At 37.5% G+C, this 25,454-nt stretch overlaps 1 protein-coding gene across 1 annotated transcript; it reads right to left on the reverse strand.

Annotated features, from left to right (window-relative positions):
• Nucleotides 1-5,005: 5,005 nt before the first annotated feature.
• SPATA4 (spermatogenesis associated 4) lies at nucleotides 5,006-24,425 on the reverse strand. Its single transcript, XM_006834499.1, has 6 exons — nucleotides 24,169-24,425; nucleotides 22,628-22,757; nucleotides 22,054-22,172; nucleotides 21,727-21,947; nucleotides 14,729-14,845; nucleotides 5,006-5,109 (listed from the first exon to the last, which is right to left on the reverse strand). Exons 1-6 carry the CDS (start codon nucleotides 24,384-24,386, stop codon nucleotides 5,006-5,008), a joined length of 909 nt encoding a protein of 302 aa, XP_006834562.1. The 5' UTR covers nucleotides 24,387-24,425.
• Between the last annotated feature and the right edge of the window lie 1,029 nt (nucleotides 24,426-25,454).

The following is a 25,454-nucleotide window of genomic DNA, read 5'->3' on the forward strand; positions in this document are numbered from 1 at the left end:
CAATTGATACCTTGTCTTCACCTATCATCATTCTTCTTACAACCTCCCTCTTCTTGTACATTGCCCTCTCTGTCACCAGAGTTAACATGTGTCTACCCTCTAGCCAGTGACCTACTGTACCTTCCCTCCCACCCCTCAAAGAATGTTTCTTCTTTTTTTCTCTTTCACACTTGCATATATTTGTGGGATATATATACGTGTGTGTGGTGTTGGTGTCCTGTGAGTTTGTTGTGACTCATTGTTGTTGTCACGTGCCATCCAGTCGGAGCCAACTCATAGCGACCCCATGTACAGCAGAACTAAACAATGTCTGATCCTGGGCCAACCTCACTACCACCACCACACTTGATGCCATCAATGATATATATATATTTGTGGGATATATATACGTGTGTGTGGTGTTGGTGTCCTGTGAGTTGGTTGTGACTCATAGAGACCCTGAATAAGGTTTCTGAATAGGGTCCCCGAATAAGGTTTCTGAGACTGTAAATCTTTACAGGAACAGATAGCTTCATCTTTTTCCCATGGAACAGCTGGTAGTTTCAAATTGCTGACCTTGAGATTAGCAGCCCAACTCATAACCACTAGGTATGGTGCTGTGGGTTAATGCACTGGACTGCAAAGTTGGTTTGAACCACAAGGTTGGCAGTTCAAATTCACCAGTCACTCCTTGGAAACCCTATACAGGGTCGCTATGAGTTGGAATGGACTCTACAGCACTAACAACATATATATGTTAACCCACCGCACCACACGAGGACTCTCTTCCTCCCTCTCTCTGTATATGTATATATGTATATTGTATATTGCCCTCACCATTACCTGAACTAACATGTGTCTACCCTCTAACCCTTGAATTACTCACCTCTCTCCCACCCCTCATAACCATACATATATATACATATACAGAGAGAGAGGGAGGGAGAGAGTCCTGTTGTGGTGCTGTGGGTTAATGCGCTAGACTGCAAAGTTAGTTTGAACCACAGGTCTGCAGTTCAAATTCACCAACTGCTCCTAGGAAACCCTATACAGGGTCACAATGAGCCAGAATTGACTCAATAGCACTTAATAACAACACCTAATGCACCAGGCTGCAAAGCCATTTGAATTGCAAGGTCGGTGGTTCAAGCTCACCAACTGCTCTTCAGAAACTCTGTACAGGGTTGCTATGGGTCAGAACCGACTCAATGGCACTTATATATGTTGTTGTTTCATATATATATATATATATATATATATCCCGCTCTTCCTCCCTTATTTATTAAATCTATGTCTCAATCCATGTATTAATGCACAAAATATTGTTGTTCCAAGGTTGCATATATGTCACTATACATCACTATTTACCTCCATTCCCTTTATCCCATGCATACCTCCCTGTGTCTTCACCTACTTCCTTATCCTTCTGCCACCCTCCATCTTCTTGTTTATTGCCCTCACCATTACCTGAGCTAACATGTGTTTACCCTCTAACCATTGAGTTACTCATCTCTCTCTCACACCCCTCATAACCATTAAAGAATGTTTCTTTTAGTCTAAAAACCTTTTCTTGTAAAACTGATGTTCTGCCCTGTAAACTTTCACTCAATTCACAATAAAAACTGGAAAAATAAAAAGAAAGTTGGACAATGAATAAGGAAGACCCAAGAAGCATTGATGCATTTGAATTACGGTGTTGGAGAATAATACCAAAGGTACCATAAACTGCCAGAAGAACAAACAAATCTGTGTTGAAAGAAGTACAACCAGAATTAGAATGCTCCTTAGAAGCCAAGATGGCCAGATTTCATCTCTCATGATTTGAACATATTATCAGGAGGAACAAGGAGCTCTGGTAACATAGTGGCTACATGTCAGGCTGCTAACCTCAAGGTCAGCAGTTAGAGACTACCAGCTGTTCCATGAGAGAAACATGAGGCATTCTGCTCCAGTAAAGATTTACAGTCTTGGAAATCTTATGAAGGGTCACCATGAGTTGGAACCGACTCCACAGCACACTACCACCATCACAATCAGGAGGAACCAGTGTCTGGATAAGGGTGTCATTTTTTTAAAGTGTGGGGACAGTGGAAAGGAGGGAGACCTTCAACAAGATGGACAGGCACAATAACAGCAACAATTGACTGAAGCATAGCAGCAATTATGAGGATGGTGCAGGATCTGTGGTGTTTCGTTCTTTTGTACATAGGGTCGCTATGAATTGGAACCAACTCTATGGTACTTAACAACAACATCAGACGAACTGAACCAGAAACTCAAGGGAGGGGCCCAACAATGTGTTTTAATGAAGCCTCCAGTTGATGCAGATGTCCACTGAGGTTTGAGAACCAGTTGAAGATGAGTAAATGAAAGAGAAAATGGTGTGTGGTAGATCATACAGGCTTTGTAGGATATTATAAAGGATTTGGCATTTAGTCCAAGTGAAATAAGAAGTAACTAGAAATTTGTGAGCATCTTTTTCTGAAAATGACATGGATGACTTTTTCAGGTTTGTTTTAGCATGAATAAGGAATCCTGGCATGGCACTGTAAGCTAAGCACTAGACTGCTAACTGCAGGGTCAGTGGTTCAAATCCACCAGGCACTCCTCTGAAACCTAAACAGTCATTATGAATCAGAACCTTCACAGCACTTTATGAAACAAGGCATAATGTTAAATTTTAAATCTTAGTAATGGGTGCATGGGGGTAGTAATAGTATTTTTCTATATGAATATTTTAAAGTGTTCATAATAAAAAACTTATTTAAAGAAACAAAATAAAACAACAAAAATAAATATTTTCTTAAACTTTTACAATAATGGTCTCATATAATATTTGTTCCTTTGTGATTGACTCATTGCACTCAGCATAATGTTATATGGATCATCCAAGTTATAAGGTGTTCCAGCAATTCATTGTTATTCTTCAACGTTGCATAGTATTCCATTGTGTGTGTGTACCAAAGTTTATTTACCCACTCCCATTGTTGGGCATGTAGGCTTTCTCCATCCTTCTGCTATTGTGACTAGTGCTAAATTGAAGATCAATGTGTATATATCTACTTATGTCCTGACTCATAATTCTTGTGGCTATCTACCAAGTGGAGGGATGGCTGGTTCATAATGTATTTTTATTTCCAATTTTCTGAGGAAGTGCCATACTGTTCTCCAGAGTGGTTGAACCATTTTACAGTCCCACCAGAAATGTAGGAGGGTCCATTCACCCGACACCCTCCCCACTATTTGTTGTTTTCTATTGTAATTCTCTACTTTGTTATTGTTAGTTGTCATTTTATCCCATGGCAAATTTACATATAACAGAAGAAAAGATTGCATGGTTCTAGCTTTGGTAGTGTAGTGGTTATGAATCAGGCAGCAAACCACAAGGTCAGCAGTTCGAAATTACCAGCTGTTCCGCAGGAGAGAGATGAGGCATTCTGCTCCCATATAGATTTACAGCCTCAGAAACCCTGTACAGGGTCGCTGTGAGTCGGAACCGACTCCACAGCAAATAACAATAAAACAACCCCACCCTTACAGTCATTGGTATGTTTGAATCCATCATTGTAGTCCATTTTACAGAGGATTTCCTCATTTTCACTGACCCTCCACATGATGTCATTTCCTAGGAATTGGTCTTTCCTGATGATGTGTCCAAAATAAGCAGGGCCAAATCTGCCCATTCTCACTTCTAAGGAGCCTCTGCCTGTACTTTTTCCAAACTTATTCTTCATTCTCCTGGAAGTACATGATATATTTATTATTCTTTACCAACACCACAAGTCAAATATATCATTCTCTGTAAGTCTTTCTTTTACATTGTCCAGAACACAGGCAAATTACTATACCTGGCTAAGGTGTACACTTGAATTAGGCACCTCTGCCTTATCCCAGGTAAAACTAGATTCTAAACAAGGCAAATAAAGCATCTAGTATTACTGGGGTCCTGTTTACACTTTTTTCCTGAATAGTATCTATCTAAAAATGTAAAATTAAAAAATCTTTGGAGATAGAAAGTTAATAAAACTTTCTGCGCCCTCAAAAATTCAGAAAAAATACTAAAGTTTGGCTATAATATGACATTCATATAGTAGTGTTCTTCTTAGAAGTCAAATGAGATTGTTTTTGAGATAACATTAACATATGAGTAATTCCAGGTAAAGAAAATTTTCTAAAGAATAAAAAATTTCCAAGAATATATGAAAGATAATTAGCCTTTTAAGCTATTAAAATAGTTTTACTTCCCTTCACTAAGAATATGTGTTCAGGGGTGAAAGATAGCCTTTCTACTTCCATACAGATTTACAGCCTCGGAAACACTATGAGTTGCTCGGAGTCAGACTAACTTGATGGCACACAACAAATAAAACAAGAATTAGATGCTATCTATGGCAGTGAGAAGTGGATTTTTTAAATTGAACTAACTGTATCGTTAAACACCAGGACCAAATTCTAAGAAAAGCATGATTTTCCCTCCTCACAACTCATTATCAACAGGAGGAGCAATTATTTGTTAAGAATGGTTTAGCTGCTCCTTTGAATCCCTATATAGGATTACTAAAAGTTGAAACTGACTCGACAACACTTAACAACAGCTTTTGGAGATGGACAGGATTTTTCTATGGCCAACATATAATTATCATTCAGAAATGAATTTTAATTAATGGATGTGATCTGTAAGTATATAATGTCAAGTCAGGTACTGTAGAAACTTCTGAAATTATAGAGTCACCATTTCTTCAAAATATATGAGAAAGAATTTCCTGGTTTTATTTTTACTTATTCTGTACTAATTAATTTATCTTGTGTTTTCAATAATACTTGGCACATGATAGATATAAATATTATACCAATAGTTATAGATATGACTAGATAAGGTACCACTTTAGCACAGTTATAGATAAGACACCACTTTAATTTACATATTATTGAAATATACTCAAGACTAGGTGATTATATCTCTTTAGTATGGCAAGAGATGGTGGCATCATTTCTTCAAGGTCATGTGACTTTGGGTGGGCACGTCTTAAGTTTTCTTCTTCTTATATCCTGTACATTTTGTAATGGACTCAAAATTCTGTTTTTCAGCTTGTTTTACTTGAATTTCTCTAAGTAGATTACCACCATTACCTGTATTTGATGGGAAATTTAAATAAAACAAAATCAATTTATGGTTATTAAATACTTATACAACCATTAGTGTTTTCAAATAAATGCTTGGCAACAGGTTGAGTACAGATAAACTTGGTAAATAGAATACTTAAAGCATGAATTGTAGTGGTCATGGTTAAAAAAATTCTGAATGTCACCCATCTCTAAGAGTTGTAAGCAGAGCCTAAAAATAGCCTGGTCTATTCTGGTGCATCTGATACTGAATATGATTCAACTAATTTTAGATATTGCTTCAGAAAACAGCTGAGGCAATAGTGCTATGATTTTTTATATAGATTTGGCACATCTACTTAATTTCTAATTCAGTTTCTAGAACTCTGCACTAAGTCATCCAGAATGGCCACCCAGACTCTCTGGGTCACTCAGTACTAATGTGAGGGGTCGTGGCAACTACACATGGAACACCTGTGTTTCCTTGCCCCATTATTTTGCTAGATGCTAGATTTAGATAATTTACAGCCTTGGAAACCCTGTACAGGGTCGCTATGAGTCGGAACCGGCTCCATGGCACATAGCAACAACAGATTTAGATAAATAAATAAAAAACAAACAAACAAACAAACAAACTTGAATGTTAAGAAAAATCAAGGGTAATAACCTAGCTCACAATTCATTTTGACAACGCTATTTAGTAATTAGAAGCTTTTTGGATAACAGCCTTTGATTTCAGTGTCATTGTTGTTATTAAGTGCTGTTGAGTCCGTCTGTCCCATGGCAACCCTGTGTAGGGTTTCCAAGGAGTGACTGGTAAGCTTGAAACACTGACTTTGCATTTCAAACCTACTTTGCAGTCCAATGCATTAACCCACTGTGCCACATCAGTACTCAAATGTCATTAGATACAATTTTCTCCTGTAAATTAGGTTAAAGTCCTACTTTAACCCTAATTTGGTGTTCTTACCTCTCCTTTCCCCATTAACTTTCAAATTATCCAAACTGACCAGCATTACGTTTTTATCAGAAATAACTGAAATGAGTCCCTTTACCAAATTTGGAAGGGAAAAATTTCAGGTATAATGAAACAGTTCTCATTCCATATAATTACCAAGGTCAGCCTAATATCATTCATTAATTACCATTATGCCTAGAATAAGAAAATCCAAATACCTGGAACAGGATTGAGAAAAGTAAAAATAAAACAGAACAAAACGGAGGGTCTAGGTTCTGGTCGCCAGGAGGCAGGTTGGCAGAATGTGCCCTTTGGTTGTTTAAAGTATTACATATTCCTAAGTGTTTCTGTGTACACACCGCTACCAACCCCCTCCCCCCAAAAAACAAAAAACAGGGAATGGAAGCAAATACTGTTGAATGATGATGCACGGAGGAGATTGTAATCATTGCAATGAAATGATGGTGTAAAGCCGATGTTCTCTCATGTAAACTATCACTACCTTCACAATAAAAACTTAATAGATACATATATATATTATATATATTTAAAATACATATTTTAAAAACTTGAAGAAAAAAAAAACTAACAGTAGCTGCCTTGTCCTTTAAAGACTTTCGAAGCACATGAGCCATTTTGAAAAGATGAAGAGACCATTGAAGTAAAAGATAATCATAAAAGAAAGTGCCCTGGGAGTTATAAAGGGAATGAGATGGAGAAGTTATTTATAGCAGTTTATATGTGATTAAAATTGTAATGACAAAAGTCCATTCAACTTGGAGTCCTGAACTTAAAGAATGATAGCATGGAGCTTTTGTAAGAATTCAAATGTGACCCTTAAGAATTTTCCAAAGGATAATAAAGAAGAAAAATACTCTTTAGCGATTCAAAATCAGTGGCATCAGATTTGCATCTGTTTGTTACACAAGAAGAAAGCCTTGCTGTGACTGTTTACAATGCTTTCCTGTCTTTTCAGTTAAGGTCCCAAAACAGGTCATGTTCTTTCTCAATCATAGCCCCACCCCCCCTCCAAAAAAACCCCACTGCTATTGAGTCCATTCTGACTCATAGTGACCCTATATAGGGTATCAGACACTATAAATATTAAAGGGCTCAGATAGCCTCATATTTTTCCCAAGGTGCCACTGGTGGATTTGAAACACAGACTTTGCAGTTGGCAGCCCAACATCTAACCCATGACACCAGGTCTCCTTATTTCCACCTGCAATCAGGCTCAAATAGCCACAAAGGGAAAGAAGCAAGTAACTGAGGAAAAACAGAAGCCACCTGCAGCCTCCTTCCCCACGCCTCTCTACCCATCACCATCCCTCCTCACATGCCTCACCCTGTTTACCCAACTTTAACTCCCACTCTGTTGGAAGCTTTCTGCAGGTGTCACTAGCTGTCAAGACAGATTGAAGGAGAGGATTTATTCACAGACTATGAAGGTGAAACTATGGATATTTTTTCCCCATAGAAACACTGTTATTCATTTCTGTTGAGTTCTATCAGACTAAGTTCTATCATGCTATGCCCTATATCTGATACCTGCATTACAATAAGTGCTCTGTGGAGCATAATTCTGCATGACAATTACAATAAAATATCAGTGATGTGTGATCAAATAAGGGTTTGAACAACACTTCATGCTGGACCTCTCTTTTTGATGTTTACAATTCATATTTGCATATTGAAGTCTCTGAGAAGTTCTAAGTATACAAAGAAAAGTCTTTTTGACATTACTTTTCCAGACCTTACTTAAATAGGGAATTCTGGGTTTTAAAAAGCCCCTATTAACTTTAGGAAACATGTCTTTTAACATAAGTTCACACCATGCTCTTTAAAGAACCAGATAATAAGTATTTTAGGTAACTATTTAGATAATAATTATTTAGATAAAATATAGGACCAAAACAAAACAAAACAAAAAAATACCCACAAAACAAACAGTCACTGTCATCGAGTTAATTACACCTCATAGTGTCCCTGTATAGGATTTCCGAGACTATACATCTTCATAGAAGCAGAAAGTCCCATCTTTCTCCCTCACAGTGTGGCTAGTGAGTTTGAATTGCCAACCCTGTTCTTAGCAGCCCAGTGCTTATCTAACACCCAGTGAAATTTGAATTTTAAATAAAGTATGCCTTGATATGTCTGAAAAGTTATTTGTTGAACTATCATGTATTTTCATTTGCTAAATTTGACAGGCCATACAGTGTCTGATGCAAAGTATTATACTATCATATAAAATCAGCTATAGAGCAGACATAAAAGGGAGAGGTAACTATGTTCTTATATAATTAAATTTGAACTTGTTGTTATTTTTCCATGTCAAAAAATGTTTCTCTTGATACTGGTTTTCAACTGTTGAAAACTATAAAAATCATTCTTAACTGACAGGAGTGAGAAAAACAGGGATGGTTATATCTAGCCTATAGACCTTTTTGTTGTTTTGTTGCTGTTGTTGTTGTTGTTGTTAGGTGCCTTCAAGTCAGTTCCAACTCCTAGCAATCCTATGCACAACAAATAGAAACAGTTTCTACTGCCAGGTCAGTCCCGAGCCATCCTTAAAATTGTTGTCTTTGAGCCTATTGTTGCTGCAATTGCGTCAAATCATTTTATTGGAGAGAGACCTTCCTCTTTTTTGTTGAATCTTCACTTTACCAAGCATAATATCTTTCTCCAGGGACTAGTCCTTCCTGACAACATGTCCAAGAATGAGAGGTGAAGTCTCCCCAACCTCATTTCTAAGGAACATTATGGCTGATGGCTATACTGCTTTCAACATAGAATTGTTTGTTCTGAAAGTCCATGGTACTTTCAATATTCTTCACCAACACCGTAATTTAAATGCATTCTTTCTTCTACAATCTACCTTATTCTTTGTCAACTTTCACATGCATATGTTGTTGTTGTTATTAGGTGCCATCAAGTCGGTACTGACTCATAGCGAACTTATGCATAGCAGAATGAAACACTGCCCAATCCTGGGCCAACCTCACTATTGTTGCCATATTTGAGCCCAATGATGTGAGCACTTTGCCAATCCATCTCATTGGGGGTCTTCCTCTTTTTCTCTGACCCTCCACCCTACCAAACATGATATCCTTCTCCAGTGACTGGGTCCCTCCTGACAATAAGTCCAAAGTATGAGAGATGAAGTTTGGCCATCCTGGCCTCCAAGGAGCACTCTGGTTGCACTTCTTCCAACACAGATCTGTTGGTTCTTTTGGCAGCCCATGGCACTTTTAGTATTCTCCTCCAACACCATAACTCATAAGCATCAATTCTTCTACGGTCTTCCCTATTCACTGTCCAGCTTTAGCATGCATATGAGGTTATTGAAAATACCATGGCTTGGGTCAGGCACACCTTAGGTCTTGTGCAGCAGATTTGCCTAATGCAATACATTGTTTGATTTCTTGACTGCTGCTTCCGTGAGTGTTGATAGCTGATGCAAGAAAAATGAAGTCCTTAACAACTTCAATCTTTTCTCCATTGATAAGAAAATTATTTATTGGTCCAGTGGTGAGGATTTTTGTTTTCTTTACATTGAGATGCAATCCATATCGAAGGCTGTGCTCTTTGATCTTCATCAGTAAATATATTAAGTCCTCTTCATTTTCAGCAAGCAAAGTTGTATCATCTGCATATCGCAGGTTGTTAATGAATCACAGCAACTCACAAGCCACCACAGTATGACAAACTGATAGACGTGTCGGGGATGTGAATATGAGATGTTTGAAAATACCTTGGTTTGGGTCAGGTATACCTTAGTCCTCAAACTGGTATATTTTGTCTTTAATACTTTAAAAGGTCTTTTGCAGCAAATTTGCCTAATGAATGCATCTTTTGATTTCTTAACTGCTGTGGTTCAAGCTCACCAGCTGCTCCTCGGAAACACTATACAAGGTCACTATGGGTCGGCACCGACTTGATGGCACTTCACAACAACAACAATAACTTTCATCATTAAATAGCTCTGATGGCATAGTGTTTACGAGTCAGGCTACTAACCTCAAGGGCAACAGTTTAAAACTACCAGCTGTTCCACGGGAGAAAGATGAGGCTTTCTGCTCCCATAAAGATTTACAGCCTCAGAAACCCTATACAGGGTCTCTGTGAGTTGGAGCAGACTCAACAGCACTTAACTAACTGATTTCCAGCAAGGGAAGTTGTATCATCTGCATATCAAAGGTTTTTAAATTAGTTTTCTTTAATTCTGATACAATGTTCTTCTTCATGTATTCTAGCAACTTGGATTTTTTGTTCATCATCCAGACTGAATAAGCATGGTGAAAGGCTATAACCCTGGCACATAACTTTCCTGAGTTTAAACCATTCAGTAACCAATCATTCTGTTTGAATGACTGCCTCTTTGTCTATGTACATGTTTCTTGAGCACAGTTAAATGTTCGAGAATGACCATATTTTGCAATGTAATCCATAGTTTGTTATGATACACATAGTCAAATGTCTTTGCATAGTCAAAAAAGTGCAAATAGACATCTTTTGGGTATTCTTTGCTTATACCTAAGAATCATCTGATGTCAGCAATAACATCCTTAGTTCCAAGTCCTATTCTGAATCTAGCTTTAATTACGGGCATCTCCCTGTTGATGTATTGCTGCAATTGTTTTTGAAATATATTCAACAAAATTTTAGTTGCATTTGATATTAATATTGTTGTTTAATGATTGTTGCCTTTCATTGGGTCACTTTTGAAATGGGCACAAATATGAATCTCTTCCAATCTGTTGGCTAAGTAGCTATCTTCCACATTTCTTGGCATAAATGGGTTAGTGCCTCCAGCGTTGCATCAATTTGTTTGAAACATTTAAATTGTTTTTCACCAATGCCTTCAATGACACTTGGACTTCTTCCTTCATTACTATGGGTTTTTAATCATATGCTACTTGAGATGATTGAGCATCAACCGTTTCTTCTTTGTACAGAGACTTGGTATTACAACCATTTTCTTTTGATGCTTCCTGCACCATTCAATGTTTACTCTTAGAATCTTTCAATATTGCAATTCAAGACTTGAATTTTCTTCTTCAGTTATTTCACTTAAGAAATACTAAGCATGTTCTTCTCTTGGTTTGCTTACTCCAGGTCTTTGCACATTTCATCATAACACTTGGCTTTGTCATCTTCTTGAGATTCCCTTGGAAATTTTCCATTCAGCTCTTTTCCTTCCTCATTTCTTCCACTTGCTTTAGCTTCTTTAGGCATAAGAGCAAGTTTCAGAGTCTCTACTGACATCTGTTTTAGTCTTTTCAATGACCTTTTGCTTTCTGTTTTAGTCTTTTCTCTTTCCTGTCTTTTTAATAGCCTTTTGCTTTCTTGATGTCATACCACAATGTAGCAAATCTGGTCTTGAGATGATCTCTAAACTCAGATGGGATATACTCAAGTCATATTTTGCCTCTTGTGGACTTGTTTCAATTTTCTGCAGCTTCAGCCTACACTTGCAAGTGAGTAATTGATAGTCTGTTCCACAGTTGATATCTGACCTTGTTTTGGCTGATGGTTTTGAACTTCTCCCATCATCTCTTCCCACAGATGTAGTCAGCTTGATTCCTGTGTAATTGATCTTGTGATGCCCACATGAACAGTCAACTTTTATGTTGTTGAAAAAGGGTATTTACAATGAATAAGTAGTTGGTTTTACACAATTCTATCATGTGTTTTCCAACTAATTTCTGTCACCAAGTCCATAATTTGCAGCTACTGGTCCTTCCTCTTTGTTTTGAACTTTCACATTTCAATCACCAGTAATTATCAGTGCATCTTAATTATGTATGATCAATTTCACACTGAAGAATTCAGTAGAATTTTTCAGTTTCAGTATCACTGTTGTTGCATAAATTTAAATAATAATATCAGCTGCTCTTCTTTTTAAGTGTCATTATCCTATCACAGACAACTTTGTACTGCAAGATAGATGTTGAAATGTTTTTTAACAATGAATGTGATGCTCTTCTTCTTCAATTTGTCATTCCTGGCATAGTAAACCATATGACTGTCAGATTCTAAATAGCCAATACCAATTAATTTCAACTCACTATTGTTGTTAAGTGCCATTGAGTCAGTTCTCACTTATAGTGACCCCATGCACAACAAATGAAACACTGCCTAATCCTGCACCATCTTTACAGTCTGTGCCAATCTATCTCTTTGGGGGTTTCCCTCTTTTTTCACTGACCCTCCACATTTTAAAGTATAATATTCTCCCGATAATACGTCCGAAGTACAAGTGACAAAGTCTAGCCATGCTAGCTTCTAGTGAGCATTTTGCCTGTCCTTCTTTCAACAAATATTTGTTTATTTTTCTGGTGGTCCATGTTACTTTCAATATTCATAACTCAAATGTATCAATTCTTCTGTGGTCTTCCTTATTCACTGTCCAATTTTCACATGCATATGTTGTTGCTATTGTTACATGCCTATGGATTAGTTCTGACTCATAGCGACCCTGTGCACAACAGAAGGAAACACTCCCCAGTCCTCCACCAATCTCATAATCACTGTTATGCTTGAGCCCATTGCTGCTGCCACTGTGCTAGTCCATCTCATTGGGGATATCTCCCTCTATTTTACTGACTCTCCACTTCACCAAGCATGTTGTCCTTCTCCATGAACTGGTCCCTCCTGACAACATATCAGAAGTATAAGAGAAGAAGTCTGGTCATCTCCTAACGAGCATTCTGGTTGTACTTACTTCTAAAACAGATTTGTTTGTTCTTCTAAAATAATTTTACTATTTTTCTCCAGCACCATAACTCAAATTTGTCCATTCTTTTATGGTCTTCCCTAGTCACTGTCCAATGTACACATGCATATGAGTGTAAGGTAGCTGTCTTCCAGATTTCTTGTCATAGATGAGTGAGTTCATATGAGTGAGTGCACACACACATGAGGCTACCATAGATTAGATCAAGCATACCTTAGTCCTCAAACTGATATCTTTGTTCTTGGATACTTTAAAGAGATCTTGAACCTAATTTGATACTTTAATACTTTAAAGAGGTCTTGAACCAGATTTGCTCAATGCAATGCATCCTTTGATCACTTCAGTGCTGTTTCCATGAGTGTAAACTGTGGAAATGAGCAAAATGAAATCTTTAACAAATTCAAACTTTTCTCCATTTATCATATTTACTGGACCAGTTGTAAGGATATTTGTTTTCATTATGTTGAGGTACAATCCATCCTGAAAGCAGTATTGTCTTCATCAGTGTGTATGTTAAGTCCTCTTCACTTTAAGCATATCACAGGCTGTTAGTGAATCTTCTTCTAATCTTTATGCCATGCTCTTCTTCATCTAATACAGCTTCTCAAATTATTTGCTCAGCATACAGATAAGTATAACGAAATGATACTACCCTGGCACACACCTTTCCCGATTTTAAACCATTCAGTGTCCCCTTGTTCTGTTTGAATGACTGCCTCTTGGTCTATGTACGGGTTCCTCATAGCTTGTCATTACTCATGCATTTGAAAACCATTACATAGTCAATAAAGGACAAGTAAACATCTTTCTGGTATTTTCTGATTTCAATCAATATCCATCTTGATGTCAGCAATGATATTTCTAGTTCCATGTCCTCTTCTGAATCAGGCTTGAGTTTCTGTCAGTTCCCTGTCGATGGACTGTTGCAGCCATTTTTAAAATTAGCTTCAGCAAAAATTTTACTTACATGTGATATTAATGATATTGTTCCATGATTTCCACATTCCATTTGGTAACCTCTCTTTGGAATGGACACCAATATGGATCTCTCAAAGTAAGTTGGCCAGCTAGCTGTCTTCCAAATTTCTTGACATAGATGATGAGTGTCTCTAGTGCTTCGTCAGTTTGTTGGAAGATTTCAATTTGTATTCCATCAATTCCTGGACCTTGTTTTTCACTGATGGCTTCAGTGAAGCTTGGACTTCTTCCTTCAGTACTGAGAGGCTCATCTTCCACATTATATCTGACAGTGTCCCACTGCTACTCATAAGGTTTTCAGTGGCTAAACATTCAGAAATTATCTGCCTCTCCTTCTTTCTACTCTGTCTTAGTCTGGAAACTCCAATGAATCCTGTCCTCCATGGGTGACACTGCTGATATGTAAAACACCAGTGGCATAACTTCCAACATCAGAGCAACACGCAAGTCGCCAGAGTACAACAAACTGACAGACCAGTGGTGGTTCAGCTCACTAATGACCAACATTCGTCCGTCAGTTTGCTGTATTGTAGTGGCTTGCATACTACTGTGAAAAGATAATGGATTTCTATAACTGTTTGAAGCCCTTTCATAACAGCTGTTTGGGAAATCTAGATGGACAGTTAACTATAATTTCCTTGGGACTGAATGATCCTTCAGTTGCTGGAGAATGGAAATACACTTTCATCTGTTTTAGAATCCTGTATTTAAGTATAAATCAGAACTGAAAGGAGTCCAATAATAGCAGGTGGGGCACCTTTTCTTGGGAATTTACCTGGCTATGATTGGTACTTTGGTGACCACATGTCTTCTCCACTTATGAAAAAGCATAGTAGCATACCAATCAGTCTAATACACAATTTTAGACTGAATTCTTAGGCTGACATCTAAAAAATTTTTTTTAATAAAACAGAGTAAAGTCCTTTCCCTAATTCATTTTAACAAGTAAAAAGTTAAATGAATGAAAAACTTACACACAGTAGGAGCAATGATCTCACTTTTACTCATTGAATTTCTAAGCCTCTGAGTGGGTTGAGCTGGAAGATGATGGAGAGTAAGTTCTCCCACTGTAGGTTTGACCTCAAACCATTCTATAAAATAGAAACATAATTCAATTCTTAAAAAAAATGCATTCATTGCTAAGACAAGATGCTATAATTTGGAAATAAAGCAAATTATTTAGACATATTTCATATTATAAAAGTGATATGGCTACATAGGGAAATATCCCCCCCCCCCACGTAAGCACATCTTTCACAATATCTTTAAATGACAAAATAATTATTTACACAGAGTATGCTATTTGCCTAATTTGAGGAGCATGAGGCAATGTTAATCTAATATAAACCAGAAAAGGGAAGAAGAGAAAAAAGTAAAGTATTGGCTATATAAAGAAATGTAAAGAAAATATACAAGGATGAGTCAAAAATTATCTTCACTCTGGCTTTAGAATTTATTTTAATCAACTTTTAAGAAAAGACAAATATATCATTTTTCACCATAATCTCCTTGCTTTTCAACACTTTGTCCATCTTTCAACAAGCTTTCATATTCCTATTTTAAAATGTTTTAGGTTGAGCTATGAGCCACGAATGTGCCCCTGTCTTCACTTCTTCATCAGAGGTGAATCTTTGTCCTCCAAGGGCTGCTTTCAGGGGACCAGACAGGTGAAAGTGCGATGGAGCAGGACCAGGACTATAGGGAGAATGCCTTAACACCTCAAAATGAAGTTTTTGCAGTGTCAACAGTGTGGGCAGAGGTGTGAGGATATACATTTTCATCTAAGATAAGAAAGCCCATGGATAGCAGTCCTCTGCTTATAATCTGAAGTTTAGGCTTCAGCTCTTCAGTGAGCATCTCACTATAACACACACTGTTGATTGTTGAACATTTTTCCTGATAGTGTTCCAAAACTAGCCCTTGAGAATCCCAGAAAACTGTAAGTCTCAATTTTCTAGATAATGGTTGACTTTTGCACTTTTCTTGGTCAGAAATTAAGGATATTTTCATCTCATATTCTGCTGTTTACTCTCAGGCTTGTAGTGATGAATCCATGTCTCATCACCAGTAATGATTTTTTTAAAGAAACCATTTATCTTCCTTTGTATATCGGCCCAAATATTGTTTTCAGATATACAAATGCTTCTGCTTATGCTCTTCAGTGAGCTGTTTTGGTGCCCATCTTGCACAAACTTTTTGAAGCCCAAGTCTCTTATGGATTATTTTATAGGCATAGCCATGGCTGATTTTCAAATGCTTTGCCACATAATCCACTGTCACTCATCTGTTCAATAGAATCATCCCATGTACACACTTCAATGTTATCATCAGTTGCAGACATGGACGGACATTTTAATATAACTGTAGTGCAGAAAAATTGTGACTTATCCCCTTATTTATGTTCTTAATAGTTATTCATAAGTGTCTATGAAACAACTATGTACATATATATTCTGTATATGTATATAGTTGTTTCATATATATATATTTGTTGTTGTTGTTGTGGTTGTCTGGTGCCATCGAGTCAGAACTGACTCATAGCGACCCCATGCACAGCAGAATGAAACAATGTCAGATCCTGGGCCAACCTCACTACCGTTGCCACACTTGAGTCCATCAATGATGCCACCTAGCCAATTGATCTCGTTAGAGGTCTTTCTCTTTTTCTCTGACCCTCCACCTTACCCAGCATGACATCCTTCTCCAACGATTGTTTCCTCCAGACAATATGTCCAAAGTATGAGAGACGAAGCTTAGCCATCTTGGCCTCTAAGGAGCACTCTGGCTGCACTTCTTCCATAACAGATATATTGGTTCTTTTGGCAGTCCATGGCACTTTCAGTATTCTCCTCCAACACCACAACTCAAAGGCATCAATTCTTTTATGATCTTCCTTATTTACTGTCCAGCTTTCGCATCCGCTATGAGGCTATTGAAAACACAATGGCCTGGGTCAGGCGCACCATAGTCCTTAAGCTGACATCTCTGTTCTTCAATACTTTAAAAAGTTCCTGTGCAGCAGATTTGCCCAGTGCAATACGTTGTCTGATCTTTTGACTGCTGCTTCCGTGAGTGTTGATAGTTGATCCAAGAAGAATGAAGTCCTTGACAACTTCAAATATCTATATCTATATCTATATATCTTGATGAATTTTTGGAGTGAGGAAACTATCACCCAGATCTGGAGAACTATCACCCATTTCAAGAAATAGTATATATTACTAGCATCCCAAGGGAGTCATGGTGTGGCACTCTAGGATAAGCACTAAACTGCTAACCACAAGGTTGGCGGTTCAAACCCTTCAACTGCTCTTCAGAAACCCTATAAAATGTCACTATTAGTCTGAACCAACTCCATGGCACTAACAACAAAAGCAACCCACGATCTCTTTCCTACCCCTCTCAAAGATATTAGCCTCAACTATCCTGATTTTTGTTGTCATAAGCTATTTTTGTCTATATTTATATTTCATATAAATAAATCTTACAGGACCTATTTCATTTTGCAAACAATTTTATACTTTAAAATAGGGATTTAAATTTTTTTCTGTTTCCCATACTTCCTACTAAATGAGTCTATAAACTGCCACTACAAGGTCAGTGGTTCAAGCTGACCAGTCATTCCTCAAAAGCACTATATGGAATTACTATGCAGAACTGTCTCCACTGCACTTAACAATAACAACAATAAATGACCACACATGGGCAACAATTTTTGTGCTTCTAAAGGTAACTAATTCTGCTGTAGCTCATCCATTACTGAAACCTGACTAAGGATCTAAGGTAATTTCTACTCATCAGTCAAGCCCTGTTATCATTTTGTTTCATGCTAAACACAGTCCTGGTCTTTACATACCCAGAGCTGTGATTATCACAGTAATTAATTATTTTGGCAACAGATGATTAACTTTTAAAATCAGCAGTCTTAGGATAAAAGAGGACTGCTCAATAATCTGAAGACTGAGGTGATTCATTGCTAAAAAGAAATGTTCAAAGAAGAGGACAGATAGGTTACTTTTGTGCAGAAATATCACTGAAATATCATAGAAGATTAATGGAATCATTGTGTTTTGTTCTATAAATCAGAACTAGAAACAGTTTGTGAGATTGACGAAATGTACAAGATTGCTGATTGTGGTGGTTGTGTGTCACCGAGTGGATTCTGACGTATAATGATCCTGTATAGGATTTCTGAGGCTGTAAATCTTTACCAGAGCAGAGAACCTCATCATTCTCTCAGAGGCTGGTAGATTCAAACTGCTGCCCTTGCAGTTTGAAGGCCATAATCCACTACACTACTAGGGGCCTTTACGCAAAGATTAGGGTATCATAAATAGTAATGTCTGATTTGTTGTGTTAAAAAATAATTTGGCAAACCTAAAGTGCTAAACAACAGAAAAAAATATATGTAAGTGGGAAGGCAGAAAGGCTGTAAGCAGGGTCATAATGTTCGATGATCTTTGTCATGTTGAAGAAAAGAATAAAGATAAAAGTTTTAGATTGAGGTAAACTTAAACATACACATTAAAATTTCTAGGGAGACACTACAAAGAGTAGAAATTTTAATATTTCCTAATTAGTAGTGGAAAAGAGTCTTTGGGTTCCAAAAATTTCAGTCTCAAAGAAGAAAAGATAGTTGAGACAAAAAGAAAAAAACAGAAAAGGAGAACAAGTACACAAAATAACATGATAGACGTTATGAATGAATGAAATATATAACACCAATCAATATTGTTGTTGTGTGCTGTTGAATCAATTCCAATTCCTAGTGACCCTGTATAGGGTTTGCAAGGAGAGGCTGGTGAGCTTGAACTGCTGACCTTGAGGTTCAAACTGACCTTGTGCATTAACCCACAGCACCACACTGGAAGTTAACAACAGCAAAGGAACAATAAAACTAGTCATAAATGAAATAGCAAAGAAACATGAAACAGGGTGTTTCAAAGAACAATTTAAGTGGCTTGCTTTTACAAGTATCAGTATTTGTTATAAAGCAATAGTAAGACAACATGGGTGTTAAGTGGCACACATACAAACAAACTTGAGTAGTTGTTGTTGTTAAGTGCTGTCAAGTCGGTTCTGACCCATAGCGACCCTGTGTCCCTGTATGGGGTTTCCAAGGAGTGGCTAGTGAGCTTGAACCACCAACCTTGCAGTTCAAACTGACTTTGTAGTCCAGCACATTAACTCACAGCACCACACCAGGACTCCAAATTGAATTGATAGACCTATAAATACACAGGAACATGAAAAATGAGACGATAATGCAGATCACTGGGGAAAGAACAGACTTCAAAAACTGGTACCGAGACAACTGGATTTTCAGATCAAAAGTAGATGAATTAAAAGCTTAAAAGTGAAGGGCTAAATTTTTATTATTTCATGATGTAAAACATACTAAATGTGAAGTTTTTATTAGTTTTTCTTATGCCATAGCAATTTATTATAAATTTAGTGATTTAAAGTAACACCCCTTGTTTATATTACCCCAGTTTTACAATTAAGAAATCTGGATCTTTTGGTTTTAGTTTTACAGGGTTGAAATCAAGGTATTGGCAGGGCTGCACTGTTTCTGCTCTAGAATGAATCTCCTTACAAGTTCAATCAAGTAGTTGGATGAATTCAATACCTTGAGGTTATGAGACTCAGGTGCCCATTTTCTTGCTCGCTGTCAGCCAAGGGCTGTAGTTGCCCTTCAGGCCACACCTCATGCCAACTCATGCTTATCATTTGACCCCTCCAGAATGGCTTGTCCAATCCCTCTCACATTTCATATCTGTCTTACATGGTTTTATGCTTCACCTTTCATATCCCAGATGGAGCAAGAGCTCTGCTTTTAAAAACTCGGATGATTAGATTTGGCACAGGCAATAATCCAGGCTAATCTTCCTATTTTAAGCTCTCCAACTTTAATTATATCTGCAAAGGCCCTTTTGTCAGGTAATGCAACATAGTCACATGTTTGGGGGATGAGAGCATGGCTTACTTGGAGGGATTATTCTGTTTACACAGGCTGGATAAAATCAACTATATTCAAATTAAGAAATGTATATGAATGAAATAAAAATGACATAAATTGTATTAAAAACTCAAGAAAGTAAAAAGCAAAAGAAAAGTGGTTACCTTGGAGGAGCGTAAAGAATGTATTTCAGAGAAGGGCAAAGAGAGGAGGAATGCTATGGTAGTGTTAATGTTCCATTTCTTAAACTACCTAAGGATATGCAAATATTTATTCTTTATCATTAGCATTCCTTAAATTGCACATACATATTATTTGCATGAAGTCCTGATGTGGTGCTGTAGGATAAGCCCTGGGCCACAAGGTAAGTTTGAACCATAAGGGCGGCAGTTCAAACTCACCAGCCGTTCCTCGGAAACTCTATACGAGGTCTCTATGGGTCAGAACCAGCTTGATGGCACTTAACAACAACATGAGTTGGAACCAACTTGACAGCAAGTTAACAACAACAATTATTATTTGCATGCATGTATAAGTTTCACAATAATTTTTTAATGTTTAAAACATATTTTATATTTGCATATAAATTCTACCATAGAATTCATAATTCCTTCTTTACTCTGGAATTCATTAATAGAGCCAATTAATAGAGAATTTATTTAGGAAGAGGAACAAGCAGTGAAGGAGACAGAAGAATGAAAGACCGAACAAAACTCAAAATATTTATCTCACAATTTTAGAGGGAGTTAAAATTGCTGCTTTCCTCCTTCCACATAACAGAGAGAAAGTGACTCTACTCTTTAGAAAATGGAGTCCAAGAGGAAGAGAAATCCTCATGACCTACATCTACCTCATTCCCTTAATGGTTTGGGGGCCAATGGAAATCATGAGGTCACTAGGTGTCTGGAGTCAAAGGAGATAATATTCCAAGACATGAATGGTGTCCTGAATGAATGTTCACAAAAACACAAAGAGAAAATTCATTAACTTTGATTGCTCTCTGCCTAGGACTCTGATGCTTCTGATACCTTGAGAATTACCTCTGTGATACCTCTGGAAAGTTGCCATAGATTGCCCCAATCTGCCTTAATATCTACAGATAGTCAGTAGGCTAAAGGTGGTGGTGTGCCGATGAGTCAATTCTGACTCATAGGGACCCTGCATAGGGTTTCCGAGGCTGTAAATCTTTACAGAAGTAGAGAATTTCACCTTTTTTCCACAGAAGCTAAAGGTAATCCTTTATGAATGACTGTTCCAAGGACTCTTCATAAGTGATTCATGCTTCTGACATAATTTTTTTTAGTTTTAATTATGATTGCTTTTTATTATTTGCATATTTATAAATCTGAACTTTGTCTTTAGGAGTTGGAAACATTGCATCTGAGAATGATAACATCAAAAAATTATGTGCCACAACACTTTATGTAGTACATATTACTAACAATAACCAACTGCAATCAAGTTTTATCTGACTCACATCTGTTTTATAGGACAAGGTAGGGTTACCCCATAGGATTTCCAAGAAAGTACATCTTAACGAAACGGACCGCTATATCATTCTCCCACGAAGCAGTTGGTGGGTTTCAGCTGCCCACTGTTTGGTTAGTATCCAAATACTTTAACCACTGTGCAACCAGTGCATCTATAGATCAACTAGAGAGATTCATGGTAATCAACCTTTCTAATGGATTTATATCCTGATGAACTCTCAACTGTTATAATCCTCTTTAATTACTTGAGTTGATAGGTGAATTTGTTTCCCACAAAATTTTGCATTAAGAGATTAGCTAACATTTTTCTAAAAGAAAACTCTATACACAATATTGGCCTGTACTTTCATTAACTTATACCATTCCCATGGTAATAATAAATCCTTCTACTGAGAGGTATTTCCCTTTCAAACCAATGACAGAAGAAAGCAGTTATGGGACAGTGGCAAGCTTTTCTTTTTTCTGACTAAAAAATACTCTTATTGAGCTTTGAAAAACTAAACTGTTTCCAAAGAAAACTTACTTGGATTCAATTTTCTGCTTAATTTTCTTTGCAACATTTGTAAAAGGAAGAGGAACTCTACTTTAAGTTCATTGCTGAGTGTGTTGGGATTGCTTAGTAATTCTGATAATCGAATGTTATCTTTAATAGACTTTGAAACTGTAGACCTGGGAACCAGGGGCAAACGCATCTGGTAACTATAGTCAGTGAAATTCACAAGGTCATCCTGGATACTTTTAATTCTGAAACAAAAATAAAATACTGTTTATAAGACATATTATTAATGAGATTTATATGAGCAAAGGTTTCACATTAAATTATATTACTAGAAAATTTCAAATAACTCACTCTCGATGTGTCAACAAAGTGTAGATCTCTTGTATCAGTATTTCAGGTACTCCAGGTTTACAGTGAATGGTACCATGGATAAGTTCTTTAGGTAACTTTAATTTTTTTCTTGCTAGGAACTTTAATAGCAGAAAGAAAATATTTTCATCATAGAAAGTGCTATAAAATTTTCCAATTGACTTATGAGTTTATTTTTACACCCTTATAGTAACCTTTCAACTAATTTTATGTTTAATGTTTTGATTATTAAAAGATTATTATTCAAGAAAACTCTGTCCTAATTTGAAAGGAATATACTTAGCTTCATGAGTGATTCACAGCATAAGCAATTGAAACTTATTAGCCAACTTGGGAACATGGGAACACACTCCCAACTCAGTAGCATTACTTATATGTATATATATTACATATATATAATATATATGTATATATGTAATATGTTATATATATTACATATATATTACATATATATACATATAAGTAAAGATATCTGAGACTTAAGGAATGCACTTAAAAAAAAATTTAATCAACATAATTCCTTAATGGGTAAAAGTATAAATGATTGCTAATTTACCTTCTCCAACTGTGCCCAGTTATCCAACTTGACTTTTAAAGAGGTTCCATTTTCAAAGAATGACAATTTAAGGTCCCAGGGGAAATATATAGTGAATATTTCTGCAATCAGGAAGCCATTTGAAAAATCTCTGCTCCATAGCAATAAAGAAACAAAATTAATGTAGTTTATTATAGTGTTTGCATTATTTTATAGTTAATTAACACCACTTAAATATTCCATACTGACAGGAAGTAACTTAGAAAATCAGAATTTTACTGGTTTTTTACTCTGAGGTCCATTCTCTTACAGAGTAGCATTTTGGTTATTTGTTTGAACCCACTCCACCAGGCCACAGAAGAAAAAGGTTGACCATCTTCTTCAGTCAAAATGATACCCAAGAAAACCTGTGAAGCCATTCCACTTTAGCACATGGGGTTATCAGTCGTAAGCAACTGGATAGCAGCGTCATTTTTCTTTTTTCTTAAAGATTATATACATACCCAAGGCTTTGGTATTCTTTTTATTAATCCAAACGATTATTTGTACTGAATCTGCATTTTAACAAGCTCCTCAGGTAATTCAAATGCACTTCTAAATTTCAACTACATCTTTTCTTAAAATACTGAAATTAGTAAACCTTTCTTGCAAAAGATTTATTTTTATAGAATTTAGTTTGCTTTCCCAAGGCAAATATTAACTGCCAGTTGAATTCAGGGAGGCTACAATTAAGCGACAGCTTTTGTAAATCTCCAATGACTCTCCAACTAGGTATCATCTTTAATAAACTGGTTCTCAGAAGTACGAGTACTGAAGTCCGGTGGTGGTGTGCCGTGGAGTCAGTTCTGACTCATAGTCACAGTTGTAAAATTATGGGAGCAGAAAGCCCCTTCTTTCTCCGGCAAAACAGCTGGTTGTTTCCAACTGCTACCCTATCAGAGCTCCTTAAATTCTAGTATCCATGAAGAATTTTTGGAGTCCAGGTGTGGCACCATAGGATAAGCATTCAACCCCTAGGTGGGCGGTTCAAACTCAACATTCCTCAAAACCCTTTCCAAGGTCACTATGAGGAGTCAAAACCAACAACATTCAGGGGAAAACCGTCTTTACTATGTTAATTCTGTATTAGTTGAAGTGTAATGGCTGATTAGAGTGAGTGAATGAATGAATGAAATCCTTCGTATCTTTTTTTTCTGAGACCTGGTGTGACACTGGAGGTAAGCTCTGGGACCTCAAGGTCGGTGGTTCAAACCTACCAGTTGCTCCTCATAGGGTCGCTATGAGTCGAAACAACTCGACAACACTTAACATTTGCGTATTAGGGCGCTCCACAGAGGGGAAAGATATATTCCTGTCTCCATGGGGGTAGAGGGGTGGGGGATACGGGGCAGAGGGTGGTAATGTGAAACCTAAACCAGGCCTGGGACAGCAGGGGACGGGTGTGGTGCGCGGCACTGGCATAGGCCGGCGGGGTCGCGGTCGACCAAAGACTGGCGCGGATGCCTGGGCGGGATAGGCTGAATGTGCCGGCCCGGAGGACCTCGGCTGGCTCGCTGGAGCACCTGCTGATATTCCTGGGAAAGAAGGTGAGATCCAGTCCTTGGAGCCAACGCAGAACGGACCGAGACAGGCGGGATCTTTTTGGGAGTTGAGGATAGACCAGACCCTTCTTAGGCTTCCCTCGGATGGGAGCTGCTGGATTTGGCGAAAGTGACGTTGACTTGATTAAGGCTGCCGCCGGCTGTGTCAAACATCTTTTTTGCAGGCCGGCGGCAGCCATGTCGCTTTCTGGGTTTCTATGGCAACAGTAGTTGAAGGGCGGGGCCTCTGCATAGAAGCAGCAGTGCGGTAGTCTGGGTGGGGCTGGAATCTGGTTTGAGGGCTCGTTGGGGATCCATTGGCCAGGGACACAGACGAGAGTTTCAACCTTGGGCTGAGCTTTCAATCTCAGCTTTTGTTGGGCTCACTCACTTGTAGCCATTTGATTTTGCTTTATTTTAATTTATTAGCTCATAAACTTGAATTTTAAGCTTTGTGATTTCTGCCCAGACAGGCCTGTTATTGTTGTTGTTAAGTGTTTTTGAGTCAATTCCGACGCATAGTGACCCTGTGTAGGGGTTCCGAGGAGTAGCTGGTGGGTTTGAACAGTCACTTTGTTCACATTGTCTGTTTCAATTAATCATTTGGGGAGCCATATTAGGAGTCACCAGATGGCAGTTTTGGTTTCAAAACGGTAGAAGATTATTATTATTTTGCTGAATAACACCATGGAAAAATCTGTGCAATTGAAAGTAAAAAATGTTTAATATCTGAGAAATTGAACATGCTTATTCCCTTAATTGGAGTCCTGATGCTGTAGGATAAGCACTGGATCACACGATCGGTTTCAGAAACCCTATACAGGATCTCTATGTGTGGAAACCAACTAGACAGAATTAAACATTTCTTCAATGATTCCAAAGAAGTGTTCATAAAAATAACACATTTGAAAAAAATTTTTTTTCACACTTGAAGATGCCCTAGTTTCATGCAAAATTTATTTATCGAATTCAAACCTGGTGTGGCTGTGGGTTAATGCGCTGGACTGTAAAGTTGGTTTGAACCACAAGATCGGCAATTCAAGCTCACCAGCCATTCTGGAAACCATATGCAGAGTCGCTGTGGGTCGGCACTAGCTGAAGGGCACTTAACAACAACCACAACATCAACATCAACAAATGTTGTGGTTGTTGTTAAGTGCTGTCAAGTCGATTCCGACCCATAGCCACCCTGTACAGGGTTTCCGAGGCTGTAAATCTTTACAGGAGCAGAAGGCCTCATCTTGCTCCGGCGGAACCTCTGGCAGTTT

Source organism: Chrysochloris asiatica, unplaced genomic scaffold (assembly GCF_000296735.1).
Source record: "Chrysochloris asiatica unplaced genomic scaffold, ChrAsi1.0 scaffold00011, whole genome shotgun sequence".
Taxonomy (NCBI): domain Eukaryota; kingdom Metazoa; phylum Chordata; class Mammalia; order Afrosoricida; family Chrysochloridae; genus Chrysochloris; species Chrysochloris asiatica.